A 23,922-nucleotide genomic window follows, 5' to 3' on the forward strand; every position below is an offset into this window, starting at 1 on the left:
GGCAGATAGGTGATTGGATGATTGGAAAATGGGGTTGGATAATAAGGCAATCAGCAAATAGGGGAATTCGATTGAGAGATTGTAGGAGCAGAGTGACAGGGGGGGGCGTGGCTGGCTGGGAACCTGGTGGGAGCGTGACAANAATATTCATTTAAAACACGTAAAAAACAAAACTCCTCGCCAATCAGACGGTCGTGGTGGTGGTCCAATCAGGTGGTGACAGGGGGTGGCTGGTTCCACATGAAACTGAATTGTGCTGGTTAATGAAACATTATATATGATATAGGCCTCTAATATTCATTGTGTTCCAAAATTATACTTAAGCCTGCACTGAGGAACATTTGGAGGCTTTTGTCACCAGCATCAGGCACAAAACCTGATGCTGGTGCCATCTGACACAGGTGACAAAAACATAAGGACATGTATATGTCCCCAGTTCTTAGAGTGAGTAAGTAAAATCACTCCTGAAAGGCGGAATTCACGTTGTGTGTGAATGTATAACGCGGTGCAGAGGGCGCGAACCTCACTTAATGAGTCATGCTCTCCTCGGTCACATCAAGCTGCTAAAACCAGACAAAGGTACAGGGGTTGGTCCAGCCAGCCGCTCTGCACACATCCGAGAAAGCGGCATCTCTGAAGAGGGCCCAAGACGTGGAGACCATGCTCGTAGAGTGCCCTCTGACCTGAGCCGGGGGAGAACGTCCCTTAGACTCATAAGCCAGCATGATGGCCTGAACCAGCCATTTGGAGAGCTCCTGTTTGGACAAAGCAAGTCCCGAAGCAATCCGAAGCACACAAACAGCTGCTCAGTTTTACTGAAGGAATGAGTCCTGTCCATGTACATGCGTAAAGCTCGCACAGGGCACAAGCTGTGCTGGCACCGCTGCTCCGCAGATTGAAAAGGGGAGTGAAAAAGGCTTGAAGCTCTATGGGCACACAGCTGAACGCGTCCTGAACTTTTGGCATGAACGCTCGGTTTATTTTCAGAACAACACGGGCGTTGCCATCCGCAAATTTTTAGTACTTCCAGTCTTTCAACTCTGTCGAGGGAATCGGGAATTTTGCTTTGTCTTAGAGCCCCCTCTTGCGACATATCCCTGATAGTGCTTAACAAGGGGATCATGAGACACAGAAACCCGGTCACATGACCTCACGGAACCACGGTTAGCTCAGTTAGCCGACTTAGCTTCCCTGGCTATGGGAAGAACAGTAACTCTTTGTTTTTTGGGGATGGCAGTTACCGAAGCAGCCATCTTATTATGTCATCTTTGGGGGCTTTGTGAAAGCAAGGCATATCGTGTGGTGCTGCTAACGGTGCTTGTCATTGACATGCGTTGAGACACAGTGAGAGAATCGCACAAGTTTAATGTTCTGAATGTTAATCCCCCTTTTGGTGGGACCAGACGTCCCAACTGCGACTAGTCAGTTGTCTGTCTGCTCCCCTCGTGCTTGATTGGGCACAGTTTGCTCCACGAACACACCGTGCCGACTTCACCCGCCGTGGACACTCCCCCGGGTAGCACCCAGAGGGATTTTGTTATAGGGCCTATAGTATCTTCCGCGTTTGAGAGCTTGCGGTTCGGCTGGCCTTGCTGTTGAATGCTTTCATGTTTTCGCGAAGTCAACTCTCTACTTTTTGCAAGTAGTCACAAGTAGGAGTTGAATGCATTAATGACTCTAAATAGGCTAGCCTAATGCCCATTGGCAAAGCCCCCCTCCTATTCATCCATCAAGACCGCATTCTATCTCTCGTCTTTTGCTCACAAAACTCTACGCCTTTCGTGGTATCATTAGCCTACTTCACTGTAGACTTAATTTCTCGCACTGCCATAGTTGACTAAAGAGGAAAATGGGCATTGTCTTAACAATCACAGTGTAGGCTAATGCTACTCAACATGCACATTGTATTTTTTGGCTTCGTGATATGACATTTTGTCAAGAGGGACAATGAATACAAAGTGGAGCACGTTTTCGGTAGGCAGACGGTAATTTTACATTATACAATAGTTAGATCCGGTCGAATTATTTCACAAATTGTGATTGGACAAGAGGCGTTCTACACGTCACTAGGAGTGAGGGTATCCTCCAACACTCTATGAATGACTCTTCACATCTAATAATCACTCCGCGACCAACGATACAAAGTAACCGTAACCAACGTGGTGCGCGTTGCGCAGCAACCAAAGAAAATAACTGGAACTATTTTTCCGGAGCGGAGGAACAAGCAAATAAACAATTAAATAAAGTAATTAAAATAATTTAACATTTCTTTCAATGAACTAATTGTGTTAGCAAAGGAACTATTGTATAAAAGCAATATAACACTTGTGCTCGTGAGGTTGTTCTGGGACACCCTCACGGGTGTAATTACCTACTGCGGTGAATCCCGCATAATGCTGCCTAATAGACTATCCTGCTAATCGACCTCAACATTTGTCCGATTTTGGGCAGCTCTTAAGCTATTTCAGGCTGGTTTATGAATCTGGGCAGGCGTATCATTTCGCCCTCTCTCCCCCTCTGCTCCAAAGTCAATCTCCACTCACCACACATCGGTGCATGCATAAATCAAAAAATCTTAACACATTTGTAAAAGCCTTATAGTCTAGGTCTGTAGTTAATTTCTGTGCTTCATCTTCCGATTTTTGCCCAAGTTTTTCTTCTCGCAGAGGTTGCTCAGATACAACAAATGACACAACAAATAAAGAGTTCTTTTCCCAAATGAGATATATCCACGTGCGTATATATCTAATTTTGGAAAAGAGCTCTTCAAGGGTGTAGATTCGAAATATGATATAAACGCAAAAACGTATTTTGACGTTTTGGTATAGAACGCATGGGCGTGAAAAACATATTATTATGTCGTCGGTACTCAATGTGTTAATAAAGAGAAAGGGTTGAATGGACGTTTCTCACACCTGTGCGCCTTTTTCTACTTGTTTTTAAGCTTATATGTGGATCCTTTCCTGCATGTAGCCTGCTGATTTCTAGACTGAACAACTATAACAAATGCCCTCCCACCTCCTGCCCAGTTAGCACAAACCAATCACAGTCCGGCATGGAGCCCGACCACCGACACTGTCCTCAACCCAACTGAACATGTTCAAAGTCTCCCGACGGATACCCACGGCCACCAACGTTCTCCAACTACCCCAGACGCAACGACACACACCGAACCAATTCTGACCCAAATGTAGCCAACGCACGACAAGACCCATGCGTCGGGTTGGTGTAGAGTGCCCTTTAGAGAACATAGAGAACATCTGTTTGCCAACATTATCCACACTAATATTAGCATTAGGCTGTATAACCCGTGCAAACGGCCTATCATGGTACCACGATGAGGAATCCTACGAATCCCGCGGCGGACGTGGAGACCTCTTCGATGTCACAGTAGGAGCTGGGGCTTCGGCTATGCTCCGCGGGATCATCGGGATGCTCCGCTCCGTATGTGGGGGGCGAAGGCCTTTGTCTGCTGTACTGCAGCTTAAGTCTGGGGGACCAGGGGGCCATGCAAACTAGGCAGCGTAACAGCGTAACAGTTGCGTAGCACGCTAGTCAAACCTAGCAGGGTAGCTAGTCGGAGCATTGCGTGGTCGATGTCCTTTGATGAATTTCTCCTGAAAACGTCGAGGAAGAGGTCCAGAAAAACTTGTAGAGTAATTTTACTTCACTCTGTCTTCAGTAGAAGCCCTTCGTTATGACTGAGGGCCCAGCGAAGTTGTACCTTCCCAGCACACTTCTGCAGTGCATATGCATTGTTTGTGTTTTAGGTACATCATACTGCTTCACATAAAGTATTGGCTGTACTAATGTTATAATCAAAAATGATATTTTTGTGCAAAACTGACGGTGCAGTGTCTAGACCAATTAGCAAATTGAAATGAAAATAGCAGAACGTACAGGAGCTTCAGTGATGGTGAGCGTGCAGTAGAGCTAAAGCAGAGAATAGTATATGAGAGAGATATAAATCAGGCGGGGTCTTTTCGGGTATCCACTTTACGTCGGGTGAGCGCCCCTTTAGGAGACCTTCGATTAGGAGACCTTTGGAGTCTTTAGGTTGAGAATAAATGGAGTCCCCTTAGCGCTGTAGATGGCGGTAGCGCACGTCTTGTGGAAACACCACGAAAAGAGAAGAAGAAGGAGGGACAACGCCCCCTTAGGAGACCGAATTTTGAGCACTCTCCTTTGCATTGGATGGGCGGGTTTTAACATACCGGTATCTTACTCTACTAGACGATTCTTTAGCTAAAGGTTTGAAAAGGGGTCGTCAGTGACGATGAAGATGACCTTGTACATGCCTGAATTTACTGCATTTAAAAAATAAACGGTGGTCACGAGTATGTGGGAGCAATCAGACAATAATTGTAAATATTGTTTTAAACTCACTATTTGCAGTCTTGTAGAACTATCAATATGTTCTACTTCTTCCACATAATGGTGATATTCAATTCCATCAGTGAGCTTTTTTTATTTTTAGTCAATTGAAATAATGATTTCTGCCCTTAGGACAGCAGGTTGTACAGGGCATGGGCAGGTTTACAGCAATGAAAAATAATAATTGTAATTTGCGATTAAACCTTTCAAACAACTGTACATTTGTATTACAGACCTTGATCATTACCTGGATTTATTTTGTTAATGAAATTGTAAATGATTTTAAAAAAAAAAAAATGCTCTTTTATAGGTGGAGCTTGTTTTTGCCAAACTTTCAAGAATCAGTGTTGTGTGTTGGACTGTGTTGTGTGTTGGACAGTGTTGTGTGTTGGAATTTCTACCCCTACCCCTACGCCTTCCCCTTGCCCCTCGTCCCGTCAAACGGAGCTGTAAGGCATAGGGCTTGAAACACAACCCCTACAAATTGAGACACCCCTTCAACAATCACGGAATGACACCCATAGCATTGAAAAAACAGCCTCTCTACGGTTAAACCAACGACATTGCTTGTAATTACTTAAAGCTTGTAATTACTTACAGTTTACAGCAACAGTTTAAAAAAGGACAGCAGTGTTGCGCAACCCTCGCAAAACCTTCATGACTTCCATGCATTGTGTTAATGTTAATATAATGGGTTTTTTTCACGTGCGTTTCATGGAGAAAGGGGCCATTACACATTAGGACAATGTTAAACTTAGTACAATGGAATAATTATTACCCCTATAAAACCGTCAATTGCGGCGAAAATACTATAACTTGTGTGCTGTTGTGGATGCTGCGGCTTTCCGACAATTTTTAAAGGCATTCGCAATGCATTCAGGGAAATCTGTTGTAGCCCTCCATGTGGAATGTGGTGTTGGAAAATCTCCGTTTGGAGGGGTGGAAAGTCCTTCACCGTACCCCTACCCCTCTGTCTTAACGTGAATTGAGACGGCACTACCCCTATACGTAGACATGCAACACGGAGGGGAAGGGGAAAGGCGTAGGGGTAAGGGGTGAAATCGGATTCAGCATTGGACTTGGTACTGTGTGTCCTGTGTTGGCCCACAGTGTTTGGACTTGGACTTTGGCTTTTATTTGGACTGTGTATAATCTATATTACATTAATGGTTTAAAAAAGGTTCATGTCACTATGTTTTGGTCATTGTGTTGGACAAGTACAACTTTATGGTAGCTCTTTGAAAGCAATATGACTACCTGCTTCAGAAAGTAAAGGAAACCACATGAATAAAGGCCAACATGCTTCAAGAAATGTACTGGCACTGGCTAGCCTGGGAAATCCCATGCTGCTTTGCACAATCGTTCTGATCTGGAAAAACAGCATGGAGTCAGTAACTGACACGATTGGTTATGGCTATGTGTGCCAAATGATACACATTTGTAACGCCCAATTGACAGCCGCTGTCAATCTTAAACCACACACCCCCTACGGGATTTACAGTAGGCAGGTCTCCAGACCTTATCTCACATGTGATTAGGTCTGGTGAAAACCAGGCATTGGCAAGAAGAGTATGGTTTACTTCACTTTACTTCCTGAACAAGAAAGCATCCTGACCTGTGATAACCATCAGCTCAAAGGAAACTCTGGTGTTTGTTGGTCTCCTCTTCAAAAATAGTTTCCAAAGACAGAGACTGTCGGCAGAAAGCACACTGATCACAGTGTCATCTAAGGTGTATTCATTCATTTATTCATACATTCATTAGGGATGGGATATCGGTATCGGTATCGGATTCAGATATCAACATAATTCAGAGAACTTTGCTGATACTGACATTCAGCCAGGTGTAATGTTAATTTGAAATCATAACACTTGCATATTAGTTTTCAGGATGGGATTGTAACTTTTTTACTTGTTACTTTTTACTTATTAATTGGTTTCCTGTTCTTCTTTCTGACCAAATAGTCTACTTGGGCCTACCTCAAGTTGAAACCCATGCATATATGTGGTTTTGGTATAGGATCGGAGTAGTATCGGTATTGGCAGATATGCAAATTTAGATATCGGAATCGGATCGGAAATGAAAAAAAAAGGGTATCGGCGCATCCCTAACATTCATCTCTCCTTTCTCTTGCCTCCCGTCAGATGTATGGGAGATATACCCAGGAGCTGGGAGCCTATGCCAAAGAGGAGGCAGCGCGGCGTGAGGATGCAGGCCTGCGCCGCACAGCTAGTGTCCGTGGCCAGGCCCCAGAACCCCTGGAGTACCAGAAGGATCCCTGCACCAAATGCCAAGGTTAGCCCCATATCCAAAATCCAATCTCATGCACATCCAAATAGGACTTGTTTCGGGTGCAGGTTCAAAAATGTGAAGTTCATGGGTAAGGAAAAAAAACGCACACCGGTGAGCTCCCATTTAATTCGCTTTTATTCCTGTGTGACGTTTCAGGCCATCCTGACCCTTCCTCAGACTAAACAGACTAGTTTTTAGTCGGAGCAAGGGCCAGGGTGGCCCGAAACGTCACACAGGAATAAAATGAATTAAATGGGAGCTCAACGGTGTGCAGTTTTTTTCCCATTACCTACAGTATGGTTAGCCCCATAGCCTGCAAGCATGGGGAATGAGTGGATGGTATGAGTTGGCAATGAAGTACATGCCTTGTAAAAGTGAAAGGTGATTGCATCACCACAACCACATCATCACAACCACAAGAAAAAAATGTTTTGCCCGGTAGCTTCAGCTAGTCTCCTTGATAGCACCATTTAAATCTCACAAGGGAACTGCCAGCCAGCAAACTGGTGCTATGGGAACCATCACATGGGTGCCGGTTTAGAGGACGTCCCACACTAACATTTGTGGACATACTCAAGAAGGATGCCGGAGCCCAGAGTAACAGCGAACTGAAAAGATGTATGGAGAATCGGGATGACTGGAAGCAACGACAGAAGGCTTGTCTGAGGACGACCTAGAGAGAGAACTGAGTCTAGGAACTTGTGAATTGAACGGCTATTTCTTGACCCCAGCAACATGTTAGAGTTGAAAACTAAAATGGGAATAACTGTAGAACCTTTCCAATATCAACTGCTCTGAACAACAGCTAAACTGTCTCTGCTCGCTTTGTGCTATGTTAAGCATTCCAAAGCTTTTATTATGTAATTCAAATACCAAACTACACCATGATCAATACTACGTATCCTTTTTCTATGGTTCCAAATATTGCACAATATAAATTTTATAGTGTATAACAACATGTCATTGCTGTCTGTGATGTTAATAATGGAGACGTTGGGTTACTCTATTCACAGAATTCATTTTTTCAGGCACTGTCTTTACATTTTCGTTATCCTTTCTATTGGGATCGGTCTAGAAACCACAGTTTGAGCCCCCCACAAAGAAAACTGAACATTAGAGCTGAACACTAAAGCATGACATTACACTACCTAAACATCAGCCTGTGTGTGAGAGAGGGGTGGAGACAGTGGTGATCCATATGCGTAGTAAGGGACTTGTGACTCCTGAGTCCTGCATTCTGGAGTGCATTTCTCAAAAGAGAAGTTGTTAGCCTGTTAGCAACTTCGGTAGTTGCCAATGGGAAAATGCATTGAAAACAACAAAGTAGCTAATGTAGTAAGTAAGCAACTTTGGCTTTGAGAAATGCACCCCTGCATTGCAAATGAGGCGAGACGGACAAAAGGAGTGGGTGTATGTGTGGGTGTGCGTGCGCGTGCGCGTGCGTACATGTGTGTGTGTGCGCTTGGGTTTTTGTGTATTTGTTTGTATTTCCACTAGCAGGAAATAGTAGGAGCCATTTCAGTTGGCCTGCTGTTTGGGGGTGCTTCACTGACAGGACTGAGGTCTTGCATCCACGCATGCAGACCCCTTACTGACTGGTTGAGCTGATTGCTGATATACTGCTCTCTACTGTTCAAGATGAGTTACTACAGTTCCTCGAAACCCAACCACCAGCATCAATCATCCGTTCATTACTTACAGTCCTGGAACCTTTGAACAGTTTTGAACAGTTCAAAAAGATGTGCTAGCTATAAAGAGAGCTAATTTGGTTGAAAATCAGTTAAATTTTCATGAACACAATACATCCAGGTCTGTTACACAAATGTACAGTTGTTTTAAAGATTTAATCGTAATTTTATTATTTTCCCTTGCTGTAAACCTGCCCACACCCTGTAAAACCTGCTGTCCTAAGGACATACATCATCATTTCAATTGACTAAAAATTGAAAACTCAATGATGGAATTAAATAATATCACCATTGTGTGGAAGAGCATATTAAGTAGTTATACAGAACTGCAAATAGTGAGTATAAAACAATATTTACATTTTTTTCTGATTGCTCCCACATAATTGTCACCACCGTCAGATATTTTTTTAACCCTCTGGTTGTGTTACGGTCAAAAATGACCGTTTTGAAACTTCTCTAACTTCTCTATTTTTCATCATACACAAATGACACTTCATGATATCCTCCAGCTTACCTATTCAAATGGTCAAAATGAAATATAATGGCATTCCTAAAGAATTGTGGAAGATACACCAACTTGTTACATTCATGGTGTTTCGGTCAAAAATGACCGGACCATTAATTTACATCTCCCAAAGTTATATACAGTTTATATTACATTCACTTAACCCTCATATTCTTTTTTTGTTAGGCTTTTCAGAATACAACCATATGTGCCACATTAGTATAGATGTTTACAGTTAGTTGAAATACTTAAAAAGTAAAGGTGTTCCAAACGGCCTGAAAGCTTCTGAGAGGCCCTAGACTCCAGAGGGTTAATAAAACGAATTGGTGCAAGATTTTAAAAAAAACCTACAAATCACTGAAACAAAGCAGAATAGTATTTAAATCACATTGGAAATGTTTCAAAAGGATATCTAAAAGGTATTAATCACAAAATATGCAAATCAGATTTTTAATCAATGTATTATTACCTTTTTTGTGTAGGCGGTCCATTTTGACCGTTAACACCATGAACGTAACCATGTTTCTAACACAACCAGAGGGTTAAAGACAATACATTCAGACCTGTACAAGGTCTTCGTCATTACTGAGGACCTTTTCAAACCTTTAACTCTAGTGCATACTTCACCATCACTGAAGCTCCTCTAAGTTTACTATTTTCTCTTCAATTCGGTTTGGACACTGTTACTGTCTCAACCATAATCTGTCACCACCGTCTGTGTTGTATAATAATATTAGTAGTATTAGATTAATGTTAATTAATATGTACCTCTTGAGAAGAGGTATGAAGTACCTAAAACAGGGAAAGCAAAATGGCTAATGTGAGCACACTATGCATATTGTGTAAAAGAGGAGTTTTTGTCACCTCTCTCAGATGTCACTACCTTGAGGTTTTGTTCCATAACTTGTCTGCTTGTACCATATGTGGTTGAATTGTGCTGGTTAATGAAACATTATAAGACATATTAGTATTTATTATGATGCAAAATTATACCTTACTCAGTGTTTCCCACAGAAATTTTGGAAACTATGGGGGCAGCCGGATTTTTTTTTCCGGGGGGGGGACTTTTCACGCGGGCCTTTTTTTTCACGCAGTGTAAATGCAAAATGGAAAAACATGCGACATTGGCGCATGGAGAAACTATAGGCTTAGGCCTACATTTCAGCCATTTATATTTTGAGAAATAAGGCTACATAACATTTTACCCATGATATTAGTAGTACATTGTCATTTATATTTTTAAAAAAATGCAGTACAGTGAATCATTTCTGTTTACAACACAGTTTCATTCGTCCCTCATGCAGGGGTCTATGTAATGAAAAAAATAATTAAACAAAATAGGAGCAGAGATAAGAATTTAAGAGTACTGTGAAATTGTTAACGCATAGACAAAAAGGGTCTAAGAGGGTAGGCTATGCCTTTTCCCCACACACACATAGGCGTACACATTCTACATGAGGGGTGCTGGTCACAGGGCCAGTTTTTCTAAATTCCTCCGATTAAAAGGGCTGAACAACATACTACACATTTATGTCTATATTCACATCCATTACACATTCATTTCTATATGCCGCCCGATGTCTCCTCTACCATGTCAATGAAGGCCTGTCACCTAACTCATTACAACTGTAAAACAAAGCCTGGGGAGTGTTAGTAAACCCAATTGTCCCTTCTCTGAAGGTTTTTTTTTATTGCTCCCAAACCCAAGTTAACTACAACAACTTGACTAGGCTTTTGATCCCTCTGTCTTTCAAGCACTTGTGGTTTTGTCTATAGGATGTATTTACTCCAGGAGAAAAATGCGAAGGAAATCGTAATTCAAATCGTTTTAACAAAAACGGAAATCGTAAAAAATATTTTTTTTAAAAGTAAAAAAAAAAAAAAAACATTTTTTTACATTTTCGGAAACTATGGCGGCCAAATTTAAACTATGGCGGGCCGCCATAGTTTCCTCAATGTATGGGAAACACTGCCTTACTACACCTTATACCTCATTACACCTTACTGCGTTCAACACCACTGTCACATTTTCTGCAAATAATGTGTCAGCCCCAACTTGGTAGTTGCCTACACCCACACATTATTTCCCAGCATATCCCACGCTACTTTCTTCACCCTATCCTTTTTCATCCTCACTTTCACAATCAACATGTCCTTGCCAACCACAGTTATGTCTTTACTCACTCTCTTGTATGCAAATTTTTAAAACACGGCATGAGATATTTCTCAGGAATTCAAGGCAAGCCTTGGCCAAGTTTGTGCCCACAGAGGTGATTCAGAGGTGTTCAATTGGCAGCCTCTGATTGATTTTCCAAGTAACAAACCTCATATTAAAAAAAAAAAAAACCCTCTGTAGTCTCCTCTTCTTTCGGCGTAAACAAAGGCTTTCCTTGAGTGTTTTGGAAACCAAAGAGACGCTGGCTTGGCTCCAGGAGCAGAGCTCAGACTGTTTCCCTTCCTGCGTGCGTTCAGCTCAGCTGGTGGACACCGTGCGGGCCCTCTCCCTGACTCTGACGAGCACTGGGAGGCTCCGCATGAGAAGCTTGACAGCAACTGTCATGTCGAGAAAAGAGAAATTGCCGTGCCTCCAGCATAACCCTTCGCACAGCCGGGACTGCTTATAAATAGTTTGCATTCTGCCATGGGCGCGTGTGGGTGCGTGCTTGCGTGCGTGCGTGTACATGTCTGTGTGTGCATGTGTGTATGTGTGTGTGTGTGTGTGTGTGTGTGTGTGTGTGTGTGTGTGTGTGTGTGTGTGTGTGTGTGTGTGTGTGTGTGTGTGTGTGTGTGTGAGAGAGAGAGAGAGAGTGAGTGTGTGTGTGTGTGTGTGTGTGTGTGTCTGTGTGTGTGTGTGTGTGTGTGTGTGTGTGTGTGTGTGTGTGTGTACGAGAGAGAAAGAAAGCAAGAGCGAGAGTGAGTGAGAGTGAGAATGTGTGTGTCCTTGTGTATGCACTGTATGACTGTGTGGGTTTGTGTATGTCTATGTGCGCATACATGCCAGTCTCCTTGTATGCATAGCATACGTGTACTGTATGTGCGGAAAGCTTGTTAGTTGTAAGTTGCTTCATTATGCATGCTGCAGTCTCACATGAGGATGTCAGACACAGATGCTCTGCAGTGCACACCTACTGCACACCTACCGTGTGTGCTCCTCTCCTCCTCCTCCTCCTCCTCCTCCTCCTCCTCCTCCTCCTGTGTGTGTGTGTGTGTGTGTGTGTGTGTGTGTGCGTGCGTCGTGCGTGCGTGCGTGCGTGCGTGCGTGCGTGCGTGCATATGTGTGCGTGTGTGTGCCAGTGTCATGAAAAATCCCCCTTATGTCACTAGATATGCATGGTGACGCTCCCACTGGCCGGCACTCTTAGGCAGGCGTTGGGGGTAGGCCTACTGTCTTCAGCTGAGCCACTGTGTCAGCCAGCCCTGCACGTCATGAGGCATCCCTCTAACTACTGCTCTTCCCTACACAGAGCACATAAGTGTTGCTGTGGCTGCTGTGTGTCTCATGCACACACACACACACACACACACACACACACACACACACACACACACACACACACACACACACACACACACTGCGTCATAATTATGCATTGAAATAGGGAAGATCTGTTTTTCTCTCAATAAAGCTAGTCAACTGCAGAGATACAGTATATAACCAAATACATGTACAGTAAATATTTCTTCAAACAGAGTAGGGAGAAAAAAACCTGATGGTTCTCAGTTCCCGCTCTCTCTCCCCCTCCCCAACCCGCTTCCTCTATCCCTGTTTTTGTCTTTGTGTGATGGGGAAGACTGTGGACACTAGGGCTGTAAAGATATTGTATCAAATCGAGAAATCGTGATAGACAGAGTCACAATACTGTATTGTGATACGAGAAGGCAGTATCGTGATACGTCCTTTCAAAGTTCTGTTACTCTTCAGTCCAGAAAACAACCACTTGACATGATGTGATGGTGCTTCCAAGCTTCATCATACATTTTGAAAATATACATTTTAAAATTCGTGGGGTGTATCGAATCGTGATATGAACCGAATCGTGCGTTGAGTGCATCGTTACTAGGGATGGCACAAACCGCACCGAAAACCGAAACCGTACAATTCACACGCATACCGAACCGAACCGTGCAATCCGTGGCAAACCGCAATTCATGTACTGCCCAGAAAAATATGTAAAACAGAGATTCTAGGAGTATCTTATCCAGTCTCTCTGATTAAAACATTAGCGTATGAGACCAATCAGAGGATGACAATTAAAATCACACACTCCGATTCTATTAGCCAATTGAAAGAGGGCATTTGGAATGCTCAGACAGTGCACATCATCTAACGACAGTTTAAATGCAAGCGCAGGTTTGCACAAGAGGCAGTTCTCAGACACATGCAAAAGTTCAAATTCAACCTGCGCATCATCACTTTATAATTGCAGTTATGTAAATATTGTTTGATATTCCCAGTGCACCGTTTATCATGAACTAAAAAAAAAAGAACCGTAGAGAACCGAAAACCGTGACCTTGACACCGTGATATGAACCGAACCGTGAATTTTGTGAACCGTACCACCCCTAATCGTTACAGCCCTGTTGGGCACCGCCACAGATGTCAGATCTCATCTCCCACCGGCTGGAGAGCAAGGCCCAGGCTCCTTTAGCTGCTGCTCCCTGGGAAAATGAGTGAGAGCTTGGTTGCAGCCAGGGTTTATTTTGTATGTGAAATATGAAATGATGTGTGTATTTGAAATTGATATTAATAAATGAATACATGATGTTATATAATACATATTTGTCTAAATGAATAAATGAATGCTTAGTCAGTTGAATCTTTCATCTATCATTTACACACAATAAAGTACATTTAGGTCGCCCCAGCATGGCCTACACATAGACTGTCTTAGATAGCGCTGCAACTTCGAACGTAGGTTGTGTGACGTCTCCAAATGTGTTACTTTTCTAAGCTTGTGTGACATCAAATGCGATGCCATGTTATGGCTTGTTGGTTTGGGGTGCCTTGAGATTTTTCATGAATTTAAAGAGTGTCTCGCCTAAAAATGGTTGAGAAACCCTGTTTGCGGCCCTGCTGACACAGATGTCAGATCTCATCTCCCGCCGTCTGGAGAGCAAGGCCCAGGCTCCTTTAGCTGCTTAGCCTGATAAAACAGCCTAAATGTGAGATTGGGTGTGGAATTTAGTCCGGCCCCGATGAATAGTATATCCGAAGATTGTTGATGAGAACAACCCGTTGTCTTTCAAGCCATGCCTGTGCCTATAGGCCGTCGCTCTGACCAATCATCGCTATCTTTCTCGTTGATGTGCTTTCCCAATGTTGCGAGCTTCGTCATCACTCCAAATCTCTGCGTTGTGATTGGTTTGCCAGATTCTTGGCAAGCCTGGCAGACCACTCCAGCGATGCGAGGCTAAACCACTCACAGCCAAAAAAAAATGCTGTCCAGCAGGTGGCGCTAATTTACTAGGCTATTAGCTGCTCTAAAGTAGTGTAAGTGATGCGCGCTAGAGCATGACACGGGAGTGGATTTTCACTCCCGTTTCATCCCGGTCCCAGAAAAAAAATCCCATCCCGTCCCATCCCGGACTGGAGTAAAAGAAACAAATCCCATCCCGTCCACTCCTGAAAATAATGTTTCCCAATCCTGCCCACTCCCACTCAAAATCAATCCCACTCCCGTTTCGTCAAAAAATAGGCTTTTTTTAATGAAAAAATAAGCGAGCATTCCCGCTCCCTTTCATTTGTATTCCCACTCCTGCCCGCTCCCATTCATCTTTTTTCCCGCTCCTGCCCGCTCCCATTCATCTTTAAAATTTTGAATCCCATCCCGCGGGAATCCCGCAGGACCCGCGGGACCCACGGGAATTCCCGAAAAATGTCATCCTCTAATGCACGCACATCCAGTAAAACAGGTGCTGGATTAAACAAACGTGCGTAAAAAAAGAAGGAAAAATCTGCACACTGTTGCTGCTCACCGATTTATTGAACACGTTTCCAAACGTTGGAGAGCAGCAACAGTGTGCTGATTTTCCCTTCTTTCTTTAGCTGCTCCCCATGAAAAGGAGTGAGTGCTTGGTTGCGTTGCGGCCAGGGTTTATTTTGGTCTGGAGACATCTGTCGCAGGCCGCTGCAGTCAGGCTGCCGTGCCCAGCTGCCTGAGGGATGGTCGGGCAGAGGACTGTGATGCCAAACCCCTGGGGTGTCTTACAGGGGGGGGAGTAAAGTGTGACTGAGTTACCATGGCCCCATGTCCGTATAGAGAGGCACACAGTGTCTGATTTATGTAGATATAGTACTGGGGAGAGAGGGGGGGTATTGAAGATGATTGTACATAGGGCCCACAATGTGCTGCTACGCCCCTGCCAAACCCCACTCCCCACCCCTCCCCTCCCCTCATCCCGACGAGGTCCACCTCTCTGCTCCATATTTCATCTCTCCCTCATCTTGTGATAGCTGTCATCCATACGTATGGCGTCAGTCCGTTCCTCTGGGCACTATCGTTCATTTGGACGGAGCACCTCTCACTGCATGCTCAGTTTCCATCTCTCAGTTATAATGCTTCATTTCCCTCCCAGGGGTCTGCCATGAGAAACCTTGCTGCCAATAATAACATAAATAAAATAAATGTAACATATCATATCTACATTGTACATAGAGGAAATATGTTGCTCATTTGAACGTGTATTGCCGTAACAGACTAAATTAGTGTTTCTCAACGGGGGCGTTGGAAAGCCTTAAGGGCTCTGCATACTTCACGTGCGCACTTTGGCACGTTTGGCGCGAGAACCATTAATGACGTCATCACTTGCACCAGACTATTCATACTTCAAAAGCGCCATTAACAGGCTTTCGCTCGCATTTTCGGAAGTGCCCTCTGCTGTTCATGAGAGAAACGGCAGTATCTTTCGCAACTCGCAGCGTGAGTTCTACGGATGTATGAAATAGAAAGCCAAACACGGCTGCTGTAGGGCTACTGAACGTCTGACTTGTGACTTACCACATTGAAACATAGATTTTTGTTGTAGCCTACATTGCCAGATCATTCTAAGACCATGTGAGAGCATTGTTCTGGCGGCAGAATTTATAAATAGATCGCCGAACACAACGTGCTTCTGAACAAAGTAAACAATTGTTTCACTGAACAACATTTAAGGGAGAAGATAAAATAACTCTCTAGGACATTTTATTATCCTCAAAATGATGCAGAATCCATTCTGTAGTAGCCTACAGTAGCTGTAGCCTCTCTTCGCAACTCCTGCTTTGTCTGCCTAACTACATGGTCGCTGGTGGCGCACGCCAAGTTACAAAAAATGTGGGGTGCACGAACTCGCGCCACGGCAGCTCGCGCCACGGCGTGTGACGTCATTTTGGGTCACGTGACGGCGCGAGTGAGGTCGCGAGTGAGGTCGCGAGTGAAGTATGAAGGAGGCTAGCGCCAGTCACGCCAAGTATGAATCCGCCTTTAGGGGGGCGTTGAGAATGACACAGTTGAGAGGGGGCGGTGCTTAGTTGTCATTAGGGGGCATTAGTTCATTTAAATTTTTCAATAGTGAGGGGGGCCGTTCGCAGGCTTATGATGAGGTTAGAGCGGCGTTGGGAGGCTTAGGATAAGGTACAGGGGGCGTTTGTTCAAAAAAGTTTGAGAATCACTGGAATAAATTAACAATTAAGCCCCTATAGATACCGACACAACAGGAATGCAAAATGTCAAAATAAAAAAAGACATGGTCTCATCCAACAGTACACACGTGAATACGATCTATCTATCTATCTATCTATCTATCTATCTATCTATCTATCTATCTATCTATCTATCTATCTATCTATCTATCTATCTATCTATCTATCTATCTATCTATCTATCTATCTATCTATCTATCTATCTATCTATCTATCTATCTGATGCAGCGAATGAGTGTACAGTAGGCCTATCAGTTTTCATGTTGTTACATCTTGCATATTCTCTAATGGCTTCCATGTTTTGCTCTTTTTCAATACTAAATGCAGTCGCTGATTCAGTATTTAAAGGATTTATTTTCACCATCTTTAATGTAAATTAGTGTTTTAAAGACCAGGGGCCGGTTGCACCAACTGTCTTACGACCGGTCTTAGTAGAAATTGGTCTTGACTCAACGTTCTAAGACCAAGCAGATAGTTACGCCCGTTGCACCAGCGGGTCTTAAGCCTTCTTCTGGTTAAGACCGGGCGTAGAATGTATACCCAGTCGGGGGGTAGGCGCAAGTTTTAAGACATCACCAAATTTATGTCGGCTAGTTACGACGAGAACGGGTGAGTGTAGCCTTCGGGCGAGTGAGAGAGGCAGAGAGAGAGAGCAGTGCAACATGCAAGGGATAGTCATTTGAGAAACTAGGCACATGCATTTTTTGGGGGGGAAAAATGCACCCCAAGTTTCAGGTGTGGCGATCCAAAAGTGTGCAGTCGTGTTTGGTGGATTTTACTATTGGACTGCCATGTAGCCATCCACACTACTACACATATGTTATCTACCTCCAAAGGGAAAAAACTGGGATGACACTGCGCAGGGATGACGAGACAGCCACGGTCATAGCACAATGCTGACAGCACAGTCAAACTAGCCTGAACTGGATATAACATTTCCCTCCTCCTACTGAATTTCAGACATGAAATGTAGAGTCATAGTCCTCCAAATATGCAGGACGGGATCTAGTGCGATCGGGCCTATGGGGAGGCATAAAGCTGTGACTGGGTGATCTCAGATGCACTGGCACCCATTGTCAGGTGCAGGTTGGTAGATGAGCTGGTGGTACCAGTTATCGGTGGCAGGTTGTTAATGGGCTGGTACTCATTTGTGGTGGCAGGTTGGCAGGTGTACCTGTGGTCTGCCCAGGGGCTATCGGAGGTGCCAGTTCTGGGGCTGAAGTATCCCGCCCAGCTAGGGAAGTGGTATGTGGTGTCACAGGTGGTGTGAGAATTGGAGGTGCCACTTTGCGGAGACGGCTTGCATGCCACCGGCTGCCGTCGCTGAGCAGGAAGGTGGCTGAGCCTAGCTGGCGAGTAACTTGGAGAGGGGCTGACCAGTATGAGGCGAGTTTGTTGCCTCTGTGGGGCCTGCAGACCCTGACCCACTCCATGGGTTTGATGTCAGGGGCCTTGGCGCGTGCTGAGTGGTCGAACGCCTGCTTCATGCGCCTCTGCTGACGGGCAACCTCAAGGGCATTTCGGGGCGCAGTCTGTTCAGGGGAAGCCGAAGCTCACGGCCAAGCATGAGCAATGCTGGGGAGACCCCTGTTGTAGAGTGTTGGGTGACCCTGTAGTGGAGTAGTGTGTTCGTAGAGCCTCTGGAAAGGACAGGTGTGCCCTGAGGCTGTTTTTCAGTGACTGGTAGAAATGGTCAACCCCACCCCCCCCCCCACCCCCAATTTACATCTACTATGTATATTTTGTTGAAGTTCATGTTCAGTGGTGCGTTGAGTACAACTCTTGAGTGATCATCTATCATCTCTCTCTCTCTCTCTCTCTCTCTCTCTCTCTCTCTCTCTCTCTCTCTCTCTCTCTCTCTCTCTCTCACTCACTCACTCACTCACTCACTCACTCACTCACTCACTCACTCACTCACTCACTCACACATTATGGGGCTTTATCTTTCTGCCACCTCTGTGTGTGTGTGTGTGTGTGTGTGTGTGTGTGTGTGTGTGTGTGTGTGTGTGTGTGTGTGTGTGTGTGTGTGTGTGTGTGTGTGTGCGTACGTGCCTGCCTGCCTGCCTGCCTGCCTGCCTGCCTGCCTACTCTACTCTACTCTTCACTGTCCTGATCTCATCTGCCATGCTGCCTGCCGCCGTCATGCTGTCTGTGAAGCTGCAGGTGGCCATGTGAGCCATGCTGGTCGCCACAGAGATCATGTGAAGTGTGACATGTGAGGCCTGGCTCTGCAGAGACAGCGCTGATGCAGGAGAACAAGAGTGGGCACACAGAGAAGGAGAGGGGGGTGGAGAAGGGGAAGGGGGATGGAGAAGGAGGGAGAGGGATGGAGTAGGGGAAGGGGTATGGAGAAGGAGGGAGAGGGGGGTGGAGAAGGAGGGAGAGGGGAGTGGAGAAGGAGGGAGAGGGGAGTGGAGAAGGAGGGAGGTAGCATTTTGCGGCCACTAGGGGCGTCTAGATTTCTAGGCTAGGAGGGAGGGGGATGGAAAAGGGGAAGGGGTATGGAGTAAGGGGAGGGGGGAGAAATGGAAAAGGGGGGAGGGAAGGATAAGGGGGTGGAGGTGGAGAATAGGAAGGGGGTGGAGAAGGGGAGAGGGAGGGGGATGGAGAAGGGGAAGGGGTATGGAGAAGGAGGGAGGGGGTATGGAGAAGGGGAGGGGGGGGGGGGGAGAAGAGGGGATGTATAAGGGGAGAGTGGGCTGGTTTTTGACCTTGGGGCCGTCCGTCTGTCTCTTGCAGATTGCGCAAAGCGCTGCCGGAAGTTTCTGATCTCGCGGGTCGGGGAGGACTGGATCTTCCTGATCCTGTTGGGGCTGCTAATGGCACTGGTAAGCTGGGCCATGGACTACACCATCGCCTTCTGCCAGCAAGGTGAGTGTAAGGCACATTAGACACCCCCCCCACACACACACACACACACACACATACACACACACACACACACACACACACACACACACACACACACACACACACACACACACACACACACACACACGCACACAAGGTCAAAGAAGGAACTTGCGTGCCGAGGTAACTGACGTGAGGCTCATTTCATCTAGGCATACAGACAGTACGTGCCTGATCATGCAGAAAACCCACACGAGAAATGCACACAGTCAATCACTGCACACACATGCATGTGTGCACAGTGCACTGCGCATACACATAGACACACACACACACACACACACACACACACACACACACACACACACACACACACACACACACACACACACACACACACACACACACACAGACTGGCAGACACACACTGGCAGAATTGGAAACTAGTCAGCAGCACACGCATACACGCATACACACGCATACACACACACACACACACACCATTTCACTCCTTACCTCTCTTCGATTGGAAATCAATGAAAAGTTCATCTCACAAATGCTGCGCCCCTCCATCTGATAGCCTCCACCAAAGTAATAATGACACATTGTTGATGCACCAGCAATATGCTCACAGCCCTTCTGTCCTTTTCTTAAAAAATAATAAAATATCATCCCAGGGCCGGTTCTAGTCAATTTGGTGCCTTAGGCGAGCACCCCTCTTTGGTGGAATTAGAGATTGGCATGTGTAAACATAGTGTCATACATCTGATAGAGCACAGCTGATCTAATACCTACATATGTACTGAGTGCCCATTTATAATAATTGTCTATATAAAGCATAATGCTTTACTTTGCTTACAGTATTTCTCAATTGGTTTTGTACATTTCTCGAATCTCTCTCGCAATTTGCAAAACATAATATTCATTCTAAAAACAGCTTTAACAAATGGCAAAACACCGTGGATGACCTGCAAAACCGAGTCTCTTGCTCAAAACCCAAGTTTTTGTGTCAATGAACGTATCAGTGCCAGCAGAATGGTTAGTCATTGTGTCATAGTGTGGTCCGTGTATGTACAAGCTAGTCAAATCGATTTGTCATGTTGTCAATTGAATAGTACACTCTTGAGGATCTTTTCTGAAGCAAAATGTTGTTTAGATTGGATGGGAAATGTTGTAAATTCGACTTTATATTACATTGATCAGATAAGATTGTCCCAGATATACATTTAAACTATGACCTATTTATTGACAGGTTTTCTCATTGCAAAATAGGAAAAATAGCAAACTCTGGTTGAGGTGTCAAAATGCGCCCTCATTCCTTTTTACTTGTCTTGCAAGCCCATGTGAAAAAAATCTAGAACTGTAAAGCAAAATAAATTTGAAACAATACACTGATACTGTATAAAGTGCACTTACTGCACGTACTTGTGAAATTCTAGGGAAATATTGTAATTTTGCGTGGAGCGTAATTATAAAGGGCACATGAGGCATAGAGTAATATAATGCAGTACAGAGCCTATTGTTGTATTGCATGCCTGTTTTCTCTATCCCTTCTATTGCCTTTGATTAGAGAGAGTCAATATTTACCTGTGAGCAATTTACCAATTCAGATCACATTTATAGATAAAAATCCAATGGAAATTATACAGTGCTTATCACATTATGACAGCTTGGTAAATCATTTTGCATGTCAAGACTTAAACTATGACATAGGGCCTAAATGTTTTGGGGGGTGAGATAGTTTCATGCATTCAGTGACAAAGCTTTTTGAGTGATATGACAAAAGCAATTGATAATGTACGAAATCACTGAGAATTGTACACAGCCATGGCATGGTGGACGAGAGCATTTGCTAAATGCCAAAAACAATGAGAAACAGATTTGACCATGTGCAGAGGTAACACCAGGAAGTCACAATTGAACAAAGACTTTTGAGAATCATTATTCTGTTGTGAGAAATGTCCAAAACCAATTGAGAAAAACTGTAATGTTCTAATTCTATGGGACTTGGTGCCCCCACGACATTTGCCGCCCTAGGTGGCCGCCTGGTCTGCCTATGCCTAGCGCCGGCCCTGTATCATCCCCTCCATGCCCTCCTCTCTGCCAATGGCACGTGAGTGGCCCTTGGCTGCTGTGTTGCAATGCAGGGGTGCATTTCTGGAAACCATAGTTGCTAACTTTGTTAGCTACTTTGTTGTTTGCAATGCAATTTCCCATTGACAACTACCCAAGTTGCTAAAGGCTAACAACTACGCTTTTGAGAAACGCACCCCAGTGCAGTGCCTCTGTCTGAGCTGCGGCGATGTTTTTTTTTCTTTCTTTCTTTTGTTTCCACAGCCCAGAAGTGGATGTACGGGGGACTGGATAGCAACATGTTGCTGCAGTACATCGCGTGGGTGACGTATCCAGTGGTTCTCATCACTTTCTCGGCCGGCTTCACACAGATCCTGGCCCCCCAGGCAGTGGGTGAGACAGGGGGGCAGGCGGGCGGGCAGATTCAAACCTGACCAAGGGTGCATTTCTGGAAAGTGTAGTTGTTAGCCGTTAGCAACTTTGGTAGTTGCCAATGGGAAATTGCATTGGAACCAACAAAGTAGCTAACGTAGTTAGCAACTACGTTTTCCAGAAATGCACCCCAGGTCTCTCAGGTCTCAGGTTCTCGCATGGGACTGGCACGAGAATTTAAAATTTTTCCATGATGACTAACTACAGTAATTACAGACAGCCTTGTTCAGGGTCTCTAGTCTAGTTTGGTAACTCTGGCCTGTCAGTTACAAGGGCTCTACGTTTTTTTTCATCATCAGCCAAAAAATCTGGAGCCAAATTATCCACTTCTGATGTCTAGACAATGATGTTTACTCACTGGGGCAACTGAAGCTGTTGAGCTATGAATACCCTGGGGTCATAGTGTGCATACAGTGTTCTCCCCTTTGGATTGAAGCAATCAGTGCAAAGGCTTGTTTTTTATTCAAGGACCTACCCTCATAATGGTACCATGTGCTATCTAAGACAACTATCTGGAGCAGTGCATAAATAAATGAATGGTGACTGTTTGCACCAGAGTTTAAATACTATTTATGCTGTCATAAATCATTGTTTACCAATGCTCTGTTCCACACATTATAGAAACATGTTGTTAAATTACTTCAATGAAGTCCTGAAGGTAGTGTATGACAACAGTAAGTCCTGTGCAGAAGCAGAAGGCATGAAAGCCTCTCTGAACTAAAATGACCAACTTTGTTTGCCAAAAAACAGATAATGTAATAGCGATGTAACTTGCAAATTACATTGCTATTACATTATCTGTTTTTGGGAAACCCTAATGGGGAATGTGTTTATGCTCGAAGCAGACATGGCCTTCAGGCAGAGGTCTACCATCTTGGGACATCCGTATGTCCTATTCCCATAGCATCATTATCACAAATAATAACATAAATTAATCACTAGCAGCCAGTGCTGACTGGCATTTATCTTTGGGGAAGAGACGTCTTTCCTGTATTAAACTTCACACCTCAGCAAAACTTTGACTTTGCCTTCTTCGAAATGGGAAAATAATCTACAGAGAAAAACCCATTCAGCTTGTGTCGCCCAGTTATCACTCTCATGATCTGGGCCTGTATATTTTATTATCTCCTTTCCTCCTCTCCTCCTCTCTCTCTCTCTCTCTCTCTCTCTCTCTTTCTCTCTCTCTCTCTCTCTCTCTCTCTCTCTCTCTCTCTCTCTCTCACCCCTATTCTTGCAATGTGTCGTGTACTCCATACTCTTTAGTGCACATGCTCTTCTAACTCCTCTTTCTTACTGTCTAACCATTTTCTGCTTTTGTAAGGAAATATGAATGCATACACACACACACACACACACACACACACACACACACACACACACACACACACACACACACACACACACACACACACACACACACACACACACACACGCCACTGGACTGAATGGTTGCGTAATCTTTTTTTTCCCTGATAATCACCTCTTGTCACCTGACTTGCACCCAGGTTCAGGGATCCCAGAGATGAAGACTATCCTGAGAGGCGTCGTGCTGAAGGAATACTTGACATTTAAAACATTTGTGGCCAAAGTCATCGGCCTCACCTGTGCCCTGGGGAGCGGTATGCCCCTGGGGAAGGAGGTGAGAGACACCTTATTTATGCCCATATCATCATGACATTACATTACAGTACCTTACATTGCACTTAGCTGACGCTTTCATTTTATTCAAAGCGACTTACAGTTATTATTTGTCAAGGTATTGGTTACAGTCCCTGGCGCAATGTGGGGTTAGGTGCCTTGCTCAAGGGCACTTCAGCCATGGATGGAGATGTAGGGAGAGGTCAGGGGGGATTCGAACCTGCAACCCTTAGATTGAAAGACCAACTCTCTAACCACTAGGCCACGGTTGGCTGCCCCATAAAAAAACTTTGCTCATCCACAGTCTGGACAGATCTTACATTACATTACATTACATTTATCAGAATACAGAATACTGCAATCCTGGTAGTATTTATCTCTGTTTTGTT

The 23,922-nt window shown here is 44.6% G+C and overlaps 1 protein-coding gene across 1 annotated transcript in view; it reads left to right on the top strand.

Annotated features, from left to right (window-relative positions):
- The window catches only part of clcn2a (chloride channel, voltage-sensitive 2a), a 77,149-nt gene that overhangs the window by 19,188 nt on the left and 34,039 nt on the right, over positions 1 to 23,922 (top strand). Inside the window, exons 2-5 of the mRNA XM_063218795.1 lie at positions 6,519 to 6,669; positions 19,280 to 19,411; positions 21,728 to 21,856; positions 23,401 to 23,534. Coding sequence (XP_063074865.1) covers positions 6,519 to 6,669; positions 19,280 to 19,411; positions 21,728 to 21,856; positions 23,401 to 23,534 — 546 coding nt within the window. The remainder of the gene's footprint in view (positions 1 to 6,518; positions 6,670 to 19,279; positions 19,412 to 21,727; positions 21,857 to 23,400; positions 23,535 to 23,922) is intronic.

The sequence above is a fragment of the Engraulis encrasicolus genome, chromosome 16 (assembly GCF_034702125.1).
Source record: "Engraulis encrasicolus isolate BLACKSEA-1 chromosome 16, IST_EnEncr_1.0, whole genome shotgun sequence".
Taxonomy (NCBI): Eukaryota; Metazoa; Chordata; class Actinopteri; order Clupeiformes; family Engraulidae; genus Engraulis; species Engraulis encrasicolus.